This window comes from Lemur catta, chromosome 8, assembly GCF_020740605.2.
Source record: "Lemur catta isolate mLemCat1 chromosome 8, mLemCat1.pri, whole genome shotgun sequence".
NCBI classification, from domain to species: domain Eukaryota; kingdom Metazoa; phylum Chordata; class Mammalia; order Primates; family Lemuridae; genus Lemur; species Lemur catta.
In genome coordinates this window covers 10,646,131-10,663,595 of record NC_059135.1, presented here as the reverse complement: position 1 = coordinate 10,663,595, position 17,465 = coordinate 10,646,131, and the positions used below count along the sequence as shown (strand labels likewise).

Sequence of the window (17,465 nt, the reverse complement as noted above, 5' to 3'; positions counted from 1 at the left end):
CGTGACAGATGCCCTTATGCCCTCTCTGGGCCTGGGCAGAGCAGGCGGGACCGCAGCAGCAAACTTCCTGTGGTCATGGGCTAAGGACTCAGAAATATTCTCCCAGAAGGAACCACTGGTGCTGGAGGCGTTTGCAGCTTTCTGGGACTTACAGAGTACTCTGTTTATAAGTCCTGGCCTTGCACATTAGCCCAGGGCCAGGCCAGAGAAACTGAGGCGTGAGTGTAAGTGAGGGTTTGAGTGAGATGTGAATCAGTAAACAGAATCGCTCTGGTTAGGCTTAAAATAAATCACTTTTAGTATTATTGCATCCAGGATTGATTATCTTATTAGCACAGATTGTATCTGTTTATCTCTCCTAATTGGGAGTTCGGGTGGTAAGGAGGCTCCAGATCGCTCCTGTAACGCACTCAGTAACACGAGGCAGTGTGCACAACAGCAGAGTAACTGTGGAATTTGGAACTGGTTATAATATCTACATTCATATCCATATCTACATCTCTCCCTCTCCCAGTGCCCTGTCAGTCTCCTCTGCTCCGGAAGAATTCTGATATGACATAGAAACTGCTAGATGCTGGCGAATAATCCCTGGGTTTCAGGCCATCTAGACAATAAACAGCTCCATAATATTCAGTGCAGCAGCTTCTGTAGAGCCCATCTGTTTCAAAATAGCCCTAATTCTGCTTACAATGCGGAATGCTTTGTTGACTGGGATTTGTCCTAGTTTTCTTCAGCAGATTCACTGTCACAGGCCTCTGGTTCCACCTGCTGGCAAATGTAAATACTGGAATGAAAGCCGGCGGGCATATTTGCCATTGAAAGAAAATCTGAGCTGTAGCTCTGTGGTTCTCAAAGGCAGAATTACCTGGGAGCTCATTAAAACACAGTGGCCTGGGCTCCACGGCAAGCCACCTAATCGGTAACTATTTCTTAAACAACCCTCCTGGTGACACACGCACTCACATCAACGTTGGAAAACCGCCTCAGCTGGAATTCAAAGATCCGGAACCCAGTGAAGCTTAGGGATGATTCCTTATTCTACCTTCAGTTTTCTTTTCTGTATTGTAAAATATGTTCTCACATCTGTGCCTCAAGACAAGACCCGTGTCCAGTTTCTCTCTGTCATCCCAGCCGGGCACCAAGAGCTCATGTATTAGGCAGTGAGAGCACGGAAGTGAAGACCCAGCCTCTGTCCTCAAGGAGCCATGTCTAGTTTTCCACGAGTTTTCATATATTTATCCAGTGAATGTCTCTAGATCATTTTGAATTAAAAAAAAAAACACCCAAACTATATGATCAGGAAAGGATTTTCTTGGAGATTGTCAAGCTCTCTTTAGCCTCCAGAGTCAGCTGATACGATTGGATAAACTCAGGCCCTCCAGATAGCTCACCAAAGGCATTCTGGTTTAGATCAAGGAAAATTTGAAACACACTAAGGCATCATTAAAAATATATAAAAAGCCTTTGAAAATCATTCTCATTAAAATCCCTCTTATAAAGTGGTAAGGTGGTGACAAACTTTTGAAAGGATTTAAAGACAGATTGATTTAAACAAAATAGAAAAGTCTCTTTGCGTTAAAATCTATACCCATTTGTTTAGAAAAAATGTTTCAGGTTATAGTGATTCCTAATGAGAGATGGACACTATTCCTAAGCTGCTTCTTCCTTCCTTGGTAGAAAGAATGTGGAGAACTATTTCTATAAGAAGTTATAAACTCTTTTGTGTTTAAAAAAAAAAAAAACTTGGTAGTTAGCTACCAAGCTTACTGCTAACCCTTACTCCTTGTCAAAGGAGATCCTAATTCTAGATACATTCGGTTATCCAAAATAAGATCTTAATATTTGCAGCGAGCCTTATTTAAGGCAGAAGGTAAATTATTTCTGCTGTGTTTGAAACAGAGAAGTGTCTCCAAGTCACAATGAAGGCCATAACATTCTTCAGGTTGACAGGTCCTGGTGTAGGATGGGGCTAAGGAAGATCACTAAGTCCCCTCGGGACTGAAACAGAGCAGAGAGGGATCTGGGCTGGGGTCTTGGCTCAGCAGTTGACTGTGTGGCCTTGGCAACTTACTGAAAACCTTTAAGCCTCAAGTCTTCGTCTTTGAAAAAGACAAGGAAATTCTACTCGGAAAAGTAGGATAAAAACCACACATAACAATATGGACGAATCTCACAAACATAATGTAAAATGAAGCCACTCACAATGTGCATATCGCATGAATCCATTTGTGGACAAAAATAGGGAAAATGATTCTACACTGTTAGAAGTCAGGATAGAGGAGGGTACTCTTGGGTATTGGGGCAGTGACTAGGGGGTCCGTGGGGGCTTATGAGTGCAGGAAATATTCTAGATGTTGACCTGGATGTTGGTCTCAGATGCTCAGCATAAAAATTAATCAAATTATGCACTTCAAGGGGGAGAGGTTATGGTAAATAGGTGAGCATGTGGCACTTGTCTCAAAAACGTTCTTTGTTGAGGGGTGGAAATTCTAGAGGTCAGACCATATGTCGTCTGTATTGCAAGAAACACTGGCCCTGGCACTGATGTCAGCTCACTCAAATTGCTGACTGGAGTATAGCCTATTGATTGTAAATCAGTTGTGTCCACTAAATGCCTCCAAAGTTAACCGACTGGAGAGGGAGAAAAAAGTATAACAGGTAAAGTCGGGTTTGAGTTGATCTCCATTTCAAAGCTTCTCATTTTGAGATTCCAAATATTGTTTCGGAATTAGGAAATCCCCGCTGTTGCTGACTTGATTGGTTGAAGAGACAGAAATGTGAATGTTTTCTCTCTCAAGTTACATCTAAATGTTACCATAATGACCCTTCCATTAATATGAAAGTTATATAGTTTTAGGTGAATTTCAAACTATTTTTAAAGAGATAGATAAAGAATATTACATTTAGTGACTCAAAAAGTAAAGTGGTTACTGTCCTTAAGCACCTCCCCTTTTCAAAGAATGTCTTGCTAAATTGCTAGACCTCAAGTTTCTCCTAGGCCTTTTTGGTTTTTGTCAGTAAATGACTTAGCAACCATCCTTTCAGGAAGCATTTTAGAAGCTTTGCAATTCATGGAATTCTAATAAAGTAACATTCCTGAAAGACAGAATGTGGGTAACATGCTGCTGCCCTCATCTGACATTTGAAATACCAGAGAACACTGGTGATTTATTTAGAGGTTTCCTAGTTTAAAAAAAAAAAAAGGTGATTGCTTCTTTAGCTCCCTAATTTAAGGGAGAGTTATTATGCCATCCTGCGACTTCACTTTAGTATGATTTCGCTGAATGGTACGGTGTGCTCATCAGAGCATGGGCAGGATCTGTGAATACCAGCAAATTAAACATCTCTATATACAGGGATGGTGAAGAGTAGGGCAAGTGGCCATCAACTCATAGTGCTCTTTTTAGCAATTCTTATCTGGATAAAATTGCTTCTCTCCCCTTAGATGTAAAATGCAGAGGTTACTGCATTATATTATACCTAAGGGTGGAGAACTGAAAACTTTTCCATCAAGAACCACAAATCAATAAATCTTACAGTCTTACTCCTGGTGCTATAATAGAGCTAAACCATCTTAAGCTGGGCGGTGTTCCTGAGGCCCTCTGAAGCATGCTCACTGTTTCTTTGAGTAAAACTGAGGGCTGACCTGGTCCATTTACAGGAACACAGAGGCAAGGCTCATAAATACTAGTATTCTGTACCAAGTTCTTTGGAGCAGCACTGTTTCACCCAGGCCTGTAAACGTTCAATGCATGATTTAACTAAGTGGAGAAGAGAAGGTCTTTGCTGGGCACTCCAGCTTTTCCAGTGACCCAAAGGCTCCTTGATGTTACGAAAGTGTTCTAATACCTGTTTCATATCTATTTCTTAGGAGGCAAATATTTAGTAACTAACAAATCCACACTTTGTATAAAGCATTACTAAATGGTCTGCAATCAGAATTGGGCTCTGTCTTTTAAGAAGGCACTGGTTTCGTCATTGTATTTTATATGCCTCTTACGCAGAGTTAGTTAATGATATGAACAAGTAGACATTTAACACATGATTCTTGATGTTGGAGATTAAGAATGATAATATCCAGCGCACAACAGTAATTTACTGCACACATGGCACTCAGCTAAGCATCTCTTCTAATCCTCTCAACAGCCCAGCAAAAGAGCTACTCTTACAGATCTTACAGATAAAGAAATTAAGACCAAAAGAAGGTAACCTACTTGGCTAAAGGATGTGTAGCTAAAAAGTGGAGGAGTTGGGATTTACTCCCAGGTCGCCAAAGCCTAGAGTCACAGAAGGGACCCTGGCGAGCCCCTTGTTCAGCACTTTCCCTCACAGGTGAGGCTCTGAACCAACCAGAGCCTGCTGAAATGAACAGTCTTGTCCAGGATGTCTCCACTGGTCCAGGTAGAGCCGAGAAGCCATCTCCTGATTCCTACCCACACTTTTTCCATTATACCCCTGGGGACATCTGCCACGCCGCCAGACTTGTTCAGATCCTCTTCTATGTGCTTAACAAATGTAAGTACGTACGGGAAACGTGAGGATAAGACCCCATGAGAAATGCCTGCAGGGGATCCTGGAGATTATGGAGTAGACCACGTGACACAAGTGGGAAATATGGAAAGAGTTTAACAAATAAATGTAAACAAAGGCCAGGAATTCAGCTGAGACTGAGCGGACAGCCAGGAGGCCGCCTGCCGTGTGTGGCCCTGACCCAAAATGCACACACAGCAGACAGTATGAGGGAGCAGCTAACTGACATCACATTTGTGATTCTCTTTGAAATATCAAGATTAATTTATATCTAAAACTTTTCCCCAAAATGAAATGAAGCAAGTTAGCCATTCTTCAGACAGTAGGGTGGCTTTGATGATAGAATTACTGAGTTTGGAGGTTTTAAAATACTTATAAGATCAGGCATGATTACAGTGGAAATTATTGTGGTTGTGGTTTTTGTATTGTTACACCCAAGGCCCTTTTGGTGTTTCTAGAAAGCCGAACCACTCTAGTAGCCAGTGGAATTTAAGGAGACCCATGTTGGAGCCTCAGAGTCACATCCTGGATCAACAGGAGAGTTCCGCAGAGTTGAGGCCTCAGACTGGCCCTTGTTATTTTTCAGTTTTCACATGGCAGTGAGCTCCCCACATGTCCATGAAGAACAGGGACACCTTGGGTTTGGTGGGAAGGCAGGGGAGGGAGAGAGGAGTAATGCTTAACACATTCAGTGTGTGACGAGGGATGGCATTGTATGGGAGTGGGAAAAGAGAAGATGTCGGATCAAGTTTTGCCTCCCTTACTGTTAGCTTAGTAATCTTCAGTGTGTTCCTAACACTCCCTGGGCCTCAGTTTCCTCATCTGTAAAATTGGGGTGATTAGATTGGGAGTAAAAGCTCAGTGATTTAAATAGGGCACCTTGAAAGGGCTCTCTAAGTGAAAGAGTAATGACTGTTCCTCTCTCAACGTGACTTTTCTACTCCGACATGTGGCATTTCTTCTGTTGGCTCGGCCCTGGTTCTCCTCGCACGCCCTGCACATGGGTCCAAAAAGCACGTGTGCTGGCTCTTCACACTGAGAGCTGGACCTCGGGAGCCCTCCCGGTCTGCTGCTTCTGACCCTCCAGGCATGCCCTCATGGAAACATTCATCCTCAGGCCTTTTACAGAAAAGCTAAAGAAAACACCAGAGGACGCTGTGAATCCCTTCGGGAGTCTGAGCACTCTTTCAGCTTCCCTGGGTTTGCGCCCCGTGGCCCGGAGTCAGCGTGCCATGTGGAGCCTGCTCTGACTCTGCCCGCAGCCAGTCCTAAGGGAGCTCCTGCCCATCTGCGGTGGGTGTTGACTCCCGGCCTGGGCTCCTAAGTACAATTGAGAGTCGTCTTTTTAAAAGCAACCGTTAAGGGAAAAGTAGGATTTGGATCTCAACATATAAAACAATTTTAAGCAATAAACGAGTGGTGCTTTGATTCATGAATTTGTCATTTTAAAGCATTTACCATTCTGAACAAAGAAAAATTCCTTTACAAATTCATGTCGCAAAAACCGTATCCAGTGAAACTTTAAATCTTACAGTATTCATAAAATTTTTATGGTGAAAGTCTTATAAGCCTATGTTTGGATATCCTCTTTAATGAAAGTTAATAAATTGACTTCTATTTCACTGTACCAGAAGGCCCTGAAGTAGAGGTTTGCCCAGCAGAATTTGGGGGTGGGGGGTAGGCCTGTCCAGTTCATTTTTGAAGCACCAGTTAGGAGTAAACATTGGAGTTCCCATCACAGTAGGGAAGCAAAAACATAAAAAGGGGTTGCCTTTTGACTACCTTTTTAAATTTCTCTTTGTCTGACAACTGAAATTCTAGTTGTGGATTAAACAGACTGACTCTTAGTTTCCCACTGCTTTCTCTAGTGTCTTTTCGTTATAGTCTGAACAACTGTCATGTCAGTATAAACATAAATGAAAGCATCTTTGAAAAGGTGCCGCTCTTGGAGAATGAGCAAGAGGTATCAGCTGCTCCCTTGCTTTCCTTCCTGGCTTGAACCCGCCTTGCCCACCCACCCTTCCCAGCTGGGCCAGTGGCGCCAGAACATCTGCCCCCCGAGTCAGTCGTGTCAGAACCTCGTGGGCAGTGTTGGGTGCCGTTGTCTGGCTATAACGTATCCCTTTGGAAGTCATAAGCAGATGCTGTTGAGTTCGATCCCTACATTTATTGAGCAGTTACTGTGTGTTCAGGCCTATTTCGGGCCCTGGGAGCCAGGGAGGAGTGTCAGAAATGTCCCCTGCCATTTTAGCGCTTTTGTTCCTAGTAGGAAAGAGAAGAAGAGGTGTGCCCAGATGACTAAGCTGTCTGGCAGGACGTGGTGACTATTGAAAGAGGACAACCAAACAGAGGGTGCTAAAAGCTAAAGACATTGAATTGGGAGGCCATCCTTCCATTGGGCTTGGCCAGGCATTGGAGGAGTAAGACTTTGGGTTGATGTAGGTGATGGGAGAGGGCCTTTCAGGGCAAATTAACAGGGTTGGCAGAGCCATGCAAGTGAGAAGGTACAGACTTTTTGGTCCACATGCGTAAAAGTGAACATGCTACTTACCAGCATCTATCACCGATGCTTCTGCCTAGTGGGGAATATTGAAATTCTTTCATTAGATTTAGGTGGCTGGTTCCTTGAGATCAAGGACTATATATTTTTCTTCCTTTATTATTATTCCCCACGATGCCTGGGAGAATGTAGTAGTTGAAATGCTTGTATCATCACAAACTATATTTTTGATCTGTTTGCAGCCCCAAGAAACCCTTTTCAGTAACAATTTATACCGTCCTTCATATGACCTTTAAATATTAGGCCTGCGTTTTTGTCTGCCTGCCAGATATCGATCAGTGTGACAGCTCCGCTCCAGCTCTAGGGTCCGTCTGCCCCATGGATGCTTGTGTGTTCCAGTTGGGCGCAACTGTGACTGTCTGGAGTGGTGCAGGAGGTGGCAGGTCGGAGGGAGGAAAGGGAGGACCCAAGGGCTAGTTGGGAGAAGCCAACCAGCACAGTTGGTGGGGAAGTTAGTAGAGGTGGTGACAAGTTATATCTGGGCACAAAAACAAAACAAAACAGTAAGCCCTTGAGACATTATGTAAGTTTAAATGATGCGAATTATGAAACAGAGTAAAAGGAAAAATAAAAGCAGGAGGATTATCAAGAAGCTTCAAAATAAGGCAAATTAAGTTCATGGACTGGACCACTTAAAGTATTTACTTGATGTTGAAATTTAGTATTGACAGCTGTAGTTGAAATGTTTGTTGTATTTCTGTTTTGTGTTAAAATAAAGATGACATCAAAGCTATGGTTTTGTTCCCTTGGAATCCTCAGGAAAAATGCCTTGTAAATGTCAGAACGATGGACAGACAGTGTTTGATTTGTCCTTTTGTTCTTCCCTGCAGGAAATACCAGACACAGCCCACCACCCTATGGGTTTCGACTCTCTCCAGAAGAAGAAATGAGGAGCCAGCGGCTTCACAGATTCGATGGCCAGTGAGGTGGCACAGTGTCGGGAAGACGTGGTCTGGTCGTGTAATTATTGCCCATTTGGTTCATTCCCCAGGCACCTGATTTGTTTTAAACAAAAGCGGAGAACCCTGTTATCATTCCAGATTACGCACATCTGCCTTGAACACCATCCTGTGTCCCTGTGAGTCCAGATTCACAAGCCAGGTGACTTGTTCTGGAGCCGGGCTCGCTGAAGGCAGCTCACAGCTTCCTGGAAGCGGCCCTCCTTCTGGCCTCCTCCTCTCTCACAGTCACTTCCTCAGCGCAGGGACAGGTGTCCGCGCTCTGTTCTCTCACTGCCGACTCGGCAGTGCCTCTGCTGTGTTTTACTGTTGAAGACTGTGACCTTCACCAGTCAGTAAGCTCAGTCCCTTGTTCTGCCTGGAGTGCCTCATGCTGGACTTGGCAGGAGGTGAGGACCATCCCCTTGTCCTCCTGGCACGTTGCCATGGTGGCTGTCCAGGAACGGGATGTGGCCACCCTGGCAGTATGCTGTTCTGTTCCTCCTTCCCCAGGTGCCTCGGCTGCCCGGGCCCCGGCGTCTGGGTGGTGTTTGCAGGGCACTGCTTTGCTCCTGCACTGCCCGCCTTTATATGTTAATATTAATAGAATGTTTTACTGAAAAAGTGTACGAAAGGTGGGGAAGACGCCTACACACTCCATTAGATATCAGGTGGCACCCGCAATTTAGGTTCATAGCCACCCCTCCAGTGGCAATAGGTGCACCCAGGAGATGGGACTTGTCATTTAACTAATGAGCAAAGTAGCAACAGGTGCCACCTATGGAGTAGAGCAAAGGCATTCAGTGGATTGGTCACTAGAAATTTTTCTTGCAGAAAGTATTTTTTTTCCTCATAAAAGTGCCTCTTAATCGGCCACCGTAACAGCCACCTTTCCTGGCCAAGTGTTCAAAACATGCCCTGGGTCCTGCAATGCTATAATCCACATGTTGTCTGTCCAAGTCATTTGAGGCGTTTCCTGGTGCTTATGTTTCATGAATAAAAGGGCAAAGTCAAAACATGACTGATATCTTATTGTCACAGAGATATTTATTTTTAAAGAGATTTAGAAACAGAAAAAAATCTTCCTTTTAAAATTTATCTACCATTTACATATCATTTTCTGACTATGAAAGCAATAGATATGCCTTCTGTACGCATAAAGCAAACATCTGGAAGGAAATACACCCAGATGTTAACAGAGGTTATCTTTGGGGGTAAAGTACATGGGATTTTGCTTTCTGCTTTTTTGTAATTTTATATTGCTATCTTTGAAAAATGTATGTGTGTCTGTATATTACTTTTGCAATCAGAAAAACTTTTATTATAATAAACCAAGAAATATATAATCAGGAAAACAGACTTAAGTACTGTGTCACCTGGTGCAGTGGTGTGTACCTGTAGATCCAACTACTTGGGAGACTGAGGAGAGAGAATTGCTTGAGTTCAGGAATTTGAGGCTAACCTGGGCAACATAGCAAGACCCCATATCTTTAAAAAAAAAAAAAAGTACTATGTGTCCACTGCTAAAATTCATAATATAAACAAATGTAAATAATTACATACATAATTTTAAAATCACCTATATTCCCACCTCTTAGAGGTACCCGGGGTTAATATTTGGGGGGTATTGCTTTCTCAATTTTCTTTGTATACATTTGACAAATTTGAAGCATACTGACTATGCAGTTTTGTATCCAGTTCCTAATCTGAATTTACCTGGGAGAAACCTTGACACTTGTACACAAGTGAGCTAAGAAAACCACTGCAGTCCTAGGAGCACCGTGACCTGGCTGGCACAATGATACCTGAGCTCTCTGGTTAATTTCTAATTGATGTAAAACTATAGCTTATTTATAATATAAAGTGTGCCTGTGAGTCTGGTGCCTTTAAACATGTTTAAATTAAAATATTCAAGCTAAATGTCCCTCCTCTCTCCCACACACTCTATATAAATGTGACTGCCATTACCCCAATTAGAAGTAGCTTCTTTCTTACATGCCGTCATCTTTTTATAGCATCTGGTACTTCTGTTATAACACTTATGTCTTGCCCTTATTATTATTTGTGTACAACTACACAAAGATGTGCCTTCTACACAGGAGCTTGGATCGTGGTAGGGGCTCATTAAATGTTAGTTTCCCACCAAAGTTTTTTCAATTTGCATTAAAAGTCCAATCACTGAATATGGGAATATTTTATGTTTCATATTGCTTGAATCCATCAGTAGTACATCCTTGCTATATTTGAGTTGTCAGAAATGAAGACAATGGCATTAGATTTTGGATGGTGTAACTATTAATATTAATGTAATATGCACACCTCTATGGAGTGGAACATCACTAAACTTTTAGTGATGTGGGGAAGGTCATTTTAGTTATAAATATAAACCAGTTGTTTTAGCACAACAGTAAAGACGTTCTGGAAATTATTATAATTATTTTAAGTTAATAGCCTTGCCTGTAACAATTGCTTATTGTTTTCAATGTCTGTTTTATTTTTTTTTTCCTGTACAATAAGGGATCCCCAAAGTTATGCCAACAAACTGGAGAAAGACAAACAAAAACAAGTGAGCAAGTGTATGAGTGAGACTAATTATCTCTAATACAGAATAAGCACTTATAGCTGATTTTTGAATTTGGTTTCTCTGTAACTTCCTGACTTTAAGTACCCAAGTCCCACAGTTTGATGTGAGCAGTCAGCTTAGGGGACCTCTTTATTCAGAATCTTTCCTCGGTCCTGAAAAGAGGGGAGGGGTTAAAATTGCTTCCTCTTACGACTTTGAATGTATTGCCTGTGATTCCCGAGTTGTACAGAATTGCTCAAAGCTCCTCAATCCTTTAAAAATTGCCTGCTGGTGAAGCTCAAGCTAAGCTGTCAATAGCCAGTTTTAGTAGAATCGGGGCCAGTCTACAAGTTTGGCACCTGTCCTGCCGCCTGGGGAGTGTGTAAGCCAAAAGGACGAGAGGCCTCACCAGAGTGGACTGCGAGATGGGGCAGGGCGGGTGCAGACTTGGTGTCCCTGTTCCCAGTCTTAGTTTTTTTTTGAGGGATTCAGTACTCAATACAGAATTGTATTCAGTTTGCCACAGAAAAACAACATATTTTTTCTTTTCCCTTCCCATGTATCACTGCAGTCATGTCCTAATTTTCTTTTCTCTCTCTTTTTTCTTTTTGGCCCCTAGTAATTCATTTTAAAATCACAGACTCTCAGCTTAAAAGGACCTTAAAACCTTTCAATTCATTGCTCTGTCCAATACTAAAAATACCTCTTCACTCAGTTCCACATCACTCTGCCAGGTTAGTCTTCCAAAATCCACTTTCATGATGCTCCTCATCATCTCAAATACCTTTTACTGTCTCTCTGTTAAGGATAAAGGTCAAAGTCGTTAGCCTCAACAGTGGGGCTCCGGAAGCTCAACTGGGCTTGATGCAGACCTACTGCCCCTGAGGCTGGTTTCTTTTCTGCACTCCGTCCTGTGCGTACAACAGTGGTCCCAGAGCTTCAGAATCCCATCCCTTCCAGCCTACACTCCCACTGCAAGTCGCACCCCCACTGCGGAGCATTTCAAGGGTGGGCTACAGTACGAGGTAGGTGAAAATAAGTAAACCCCGTTTGGCTTGAAAGAAAATAAATGCACCAGGTAAAACACAGTTGTTTTTGGAAGTCATCACAGAATTTTATATATAATGAACCGTATTATCAATCATAATATAACAATGATTTAAGTGGCACTGTTGGACCAGGCATCTTGCAGAAGTTACGTGTTGAAAGTCTTGGTTCTGGTTCAAGATGGCTGACTAGAGATGTGGGGTGCCGTTCTCAGAACCAAAGTTGCAAGTGAATAATTATAACTCAGAGAACATCAAGGAGAGCCCAGCGGAGAACTCCTGGGAAGAAGCTGGGGCACCGAAAGGGAAGGAAGCACGAGGGTGGCAGAAATTGGCTAGGAACCCCAAGGGACTTGGTATTCTGTGGCAAGGACAGGTGGCAGCATTTTGGCCCTGCTCACTCCTGCGACAGACTGTCGGTATCCAAACTGTCAGCCCCTCTGCCCTCACAAAGCCCAAGCACTGGTGTGGGTGGCATCGTACCAGATTACGAACTCGTGCCAGCCCACTCACCCTCCCCCTGCACTCAAGTGGTGGCAGTGGGGTGCCATATTTGGGGCAGAGCCATCAGGGGACTGTGTCCTGCCCAGGGAGCCTCAGCCCTTGTGTCTCCACATCACTGGCACTCCTACTGACAGCCCCCGTGCCCAGAGGGCAGCAGCTGCACAGGGCTGCCTGGACCTAGGGCACCTTCAGGGTCCCCAGCGCTCCGGGAGTGCTGCTCCTACGGGAAGGGAGAGTTCAGCGTGCCAACGGAGCTACCTCTTGGGACAAAGTAAATCAGAGTACGTGCTTTCCTGTGCCCAAGAGCTCCCTGCATGTGGGCAGTGAGTGGTGGTGTTGCTTCCGGCTGCCAGCAGGGAGACAAACACTGTGCCCAGCTCTGTAGGGCAGGAGTATAACTCCAACCCGCTGGCTGAGCGACCTCAGTGCCCAGCTCCCCCTCCGCCCACTGCTGCAGACACAGCGAGGCTGCTCCCATGGGAAGTGGCCACAGGTGCACTGGAGAGTGGCCCTTCAGGGGCTGCTGGGGCGACTGCATCCCCACTGCCAGTGTGGCCACCAGGCCCGGGCTTGTGCAAAAGACAGGGTCCCTTCTCCCCTCCGCAGTGAGTGGCAGTGTTCCTGCAGTGGCTAGCAAGGAAGCTGGAGAGCTGCTTGTGCGGGGCAGAGGGAGGAGACCCCACACCACAGCCATTTTGGTGGTGAGCTGCAGGGCAGGCAGCCCTCGTGGCCTTCGGCAACACCGCAGCCCACAGTGGTGGGGTCTGAGTGATCTGAGCGGCCTGAGCACCAGGGCAGGGGCATGGCAGGGAACCTGTGTTCCTGCCTGCCAAGGCCACCGCGCTGGAGCAAGCCTCTCCCCTCCCCTGCCACACCTGCCAGGCCTGGTGTGTGTACTCACCATGGAGGGGCTCAAAAGCAGACTTTCCCAGTCCAGCTCCACCCGGCTTTTTCCCCCTCCAGGGCTGGGCAAGGAGCTCAGGCCTCTGTGCATTCCGCAGACCAGCCCATTGCCTGAGGCAACAGAGAGCTTCTCCTGGTAAATAAAGACCAAGCTTAGACCCCCACTACTGCTGCTGCTGCTGCCAGCTCTGACGACCTGGGGACGCCACCTACTGGCCTGGAAGTTGAACTGCACCACCCAATACAAAACCTGCTGACACAAGTGCAAAGCGCTTGGTAATGAGATAAGCTTTTTGAGACTATGCCACCCTGCCACTGCAAGAGGCCATGAGCCTACTCACACACCCAGTACACCACTACCACTACCAGCATTTGAGAAAGCCACAACACTAAGGCTATCTGTAACCAAATAATTGACACACAATCTTTGCCACTGAAAGCATCCAGAAGCAAAGTCAAACGACTATATGCAACATAGATTATATTCACATCCTCAAGGGAAAACAAGAATAACTCCCATCCAAACAAAAGTAAGTTGAAATATAAGAACACATAGTTTCTCCAAATGAGAAGGAACTGCCAAGAACTGGTTGAAACTGGTAGAAACTCACTGAAACTGGCTGAAACTGATTTAAACCAGCTGAAACAGAGGAAACTGGCTTAAATTGGTCTCAACTGGCTCAATCTGGCCTATACCAGCTGAAACTAGTTGAAACCAGCTAAAACTGGTGGAAATTTGAAACTAATTGAAACCAGCTCAAACTGGCCAATACTGATCAATACCATCTGAAACTGGTCGAAAGCAGTTGAAACTGGCAGTCAAAACTGGCCCAAAACCAGCTGAATTCTTCCTAAACCATTTGAAGCCAGGCAGAACCAATCACAACTGTTTGAAAACAATTGAAGCCAGTCTTACCTGGTCAAAACCAATCAAAGCCAATCTAAACTAGTCATGGCTGACCAAAACCAAGAGAAGCTAGTGTACACCAGGTGCAGCTGGTCAAAATCAGTCATGACTGGCCAATACCAGTCTAAAGAAATTGTGGCTGATTGTGGTGAGTCAAAAACCAATCTAAATCAGTTGTAGCCAGGCTAAACCTATCTAAACCAGCTGTAACCAGTTTTGGTCACAACTGGTGGAAATTGTTCTAAACCTGTCACAGCCAGTGGAAACCGGTCTAAACAAGTCATAGCTGGTCATGGCCAGTCAAGGCTGGTCACAGCCAGTCCTGATCACCACAAACAAAATAGAAGGATGCACATCCTCGTAGAATCTATATTCTCCTGTAAGCTTTCCAAAACACTGACAATACCATATGTTGGCAAGGATAAAGCAACATTGCTGATGGGAATGCAAAATGGTACAGCCAATTTGGAAGGCAGTATGGCAGTTTCTTACAAAACTGAAAACACTTTTACCATACACAATCCACAATCACACTTCTTGGTATTTAATCCAGTGAATGCAAAACTTACGTCCACACAAAAACCTACACACAAATATTTATAGCAGCTTTATTCATAACTGCTAAAACTTGAAAGCAACCAAGATGTCCTTCAGTAGGTAGATAGATACACCATGGTGCATTCAAACAATGGATTATTATTCACTGATAAAAAGAAATAAGCTATCAAGCCACAAAAAGACATAGAGGGACTTTAAATGTACATTGCTCAGTGAAAGAATACAATCTGAAAAGGCTACATACTGTATGACTCCAACTACTTAACATTGTGGAAAAGGTGAAACATGGAGACAGTATAAAGATCAACGGGTTGCCAGGAGGTGGGGAGGGGGGGAATGGGAAGGAGGGATGAATAGGTGGAGAAAGGAGATTTTTAAGAGAATGAAACTACTCTGTATGATACTGTAATGGTGGATACATGTCATTATACATTTGTCAAAATCCATTGAATGTATAACAAAAAGTAGACCCTAGTTTTTACTTTAGTTAATAAACTTTAATTAATAATTTTAAAAAGTCTTTAACTTTACAACCATACATTAAAGAAAGGGATGCAATTTACTGGACATATTTCACATTTTTCCCATGAGTCATTAAATATTTAAGCACCATAAAATTCAAGCATTTCACATGGATGTGGCAGCCAGCCTTGGTGGTTTAAAATGCATTATGCAGAGTTTCTAGCAGATAATAGCAGTGACAATTGCAGAGTACTGATTTTTAATGTCAATTGTTTGTTCCCTGCAGGACTTAACGGATAATGTTGCTGCAGGAAATTGTGATAATTTTTGTGGTACAGTAACTTTGAGAATTGAAATAAAACAGCATTCCCAAAGACATTAAGAACTGGCCACACATAAATAATTCTAATCAGTAATTTATATACCCTGTGAGAATCAAAATATAACTCTACTGTGTAAAACACCCAAGAAATATTTTTCGTATTAAATAGTTTATTTTAAATAGATGTGACCATAATAAATGTATGATGACTGCTATGTTCTAGACAGATAATCCAACTTAATTTTCAATGCAAGAGTAGATGCTATGTCCCGTTTTATAAATGACAGAAATGAAGCTCAGGGAGTTGGCAAAACTCACCCAGGGTGAGAGTGATAGAACCGGAGTCAAACCTGTGTTCAACCAACTCTCCAGTTATCAAATTATTTTAATGAGCTGATAGAAACACAAATCTAATATGATTTCCTGGAACACATAAAATGGTTTTCTGTATTATAATCTACATGGGGCTCAAAACCTTTTTTTTTTTTTTTTTTTTTTTGAGACAAGGTCTTACTCTGTTGCCCAGGCTGGAGTGCAGTAGTACAACCATAGCTCACTGCAGCCTTGAACTCCTGGGCTCGAGTGATCCTCCCACCTCTACCTCCCAAGCAGGTGGGACTAGAAGCACACCCAACACCAAGCCCGGGTAATTTTTAAAAATTTTTTGTAGAGACGGGGTCTCCCTGTATTGCCCAGGCTGATCAAAAATAAAATCTTTGATAAAATTCACTTACAGTGGACCATTCCATGGACTATTTTTCTAAGCACCAATAACATGTATAGAGACTTTGTAGAGGTGCTTTTGTCCTAAGAGGCTCTTAAGCCATGAGGAGATACAGTTTACAGCATGAGTTAAGTCATGTCACATTTCACCAAAGGATCTTAACAGTCAAATCTTTCAAATATCATCATTTCTGAAATTCCAGTTTATAGAAAAGTAAGAATCTATTATTTTTTTTTGGATGGGGGAGTGACAAGCCAATTGAAAGCTTATCAGTTCCCCTCCCCAAAATAATTGTGGGTGTGCAGATATGCTGAATATTCAAATATTCTGATGTAAGAAATGGGTTATACTTGTTCCCTTCTCACCAACGAGGACTTCATATGCAGAGCTGAACACCAAGTGCCTCGCGATGGTTATGGAATTGTCATTGAAAAAAAGAATTAAGTGTCCATGATGAGCTCAGCTTTGTACTAGTCCTTGGGCATACAAAAGAAATGAGGAAAGCATGGTCCCCGCCCTCGAGGGGCTTACATTTTGGTAATGGAATGAAGGAAGTGCGCTGAGACATCAGAGAAGCAATGGGGAACGGGGAGAATGAGGACAGCCCCCTTCCTTGTACTGGGAGCAGCAGAAAGGAGTCCAAGTCGCCCTGGGGGAACTCAGTCTTTAAAGATAAGTAGGCGTCTGCCAAGTAAACTGACCTGAAGGAGGACATCACTGGTAGAAAGAGCAGGGCAAAGTCACAAAGGGACTGGGCGTGTTTGCAGAACTGCCCACAGTTCATTGTGACAAGAGATACTCCCAGTGATAAGCCGTAGACAGTTCCCGCTGAACCTTTCACCCAAGTGAAGTCATTGGGACTTCACGGGCAATGGAGTCATTGAAGGATTTTAATCCAAAGGATAACAAAATGAAGTTTGGGTGGATGTTAGATGATGACTGGGATTTGAAACTGGAGGCATGAGCAGGGACATGCCTACAGCAAGAGTATAGGTGGAAGACAAAGGCTGTATTGGGCAGGTGCACGAGACTAGGAAGGAAGGGGCAATCCACAAGAAGTGAGGACTCAAGTTTCAATCTGGGGGGTGCGAGAGCAGAAGGAAAGGGCGGCTCGCAGCATGGAGGCCTGCCTGGATGAATGGGCTCCACTCACTGAGAATACAAACGCAGAAGGAAGCATCCCACTCCTCCGGCGTGGGCCACAAAGCAATTCCCATTAGAGCAATGTAAATTCCAACCACAAAGGTCAGGGGAGATCCTTGGGAAGTAGAAATTGATAAGGATCATTACCAATAGTAGGTTAGGACAATAACTTCAAGGCTTTGTTCATCACCTTCACAGAGAAAAGATATTTTATTTTCTTTTATTTTGAGACAGGGTCTCACTCTGTTGCCCAGACTAGAGTGCAGCCATGTCATCATAGCTCACTGCAGCCTCAAACTCCTGGC

At 43.7% G+C, this 17,465-nt stretch overlaps 1 protein-coding gene across 6 annotated transcripts in view; it reads left to right on the top strand.

The window, feature by feature from the left end:
• RHBDD1 (rhomboid domain containing 1) overlaps positions 1-9,216 on the top strand; it is a 115,181-nt gene extending 105,965 nt beyond the window's left edge. For all 6 annotated transcript variants that reach the window (XM_045559482.1, XM_045559484.1, XM_045559485.1 and 3 more), the window contains exon 7: positions 7,921-9,216. In XM_045559482.1, the coding sequence (XP_045415438.1) occupies positions 7,921-8,015 (95 nt within the window). In that variant the 3' untranslated portion in view covers positions 8,016-9,216. The remainder of the gene's footprint in view (positions 1-7,920) is intronic.
• The last annotated feature ends 8,249 nt before the right edge of the window (positions 9,217-17,465 follow it).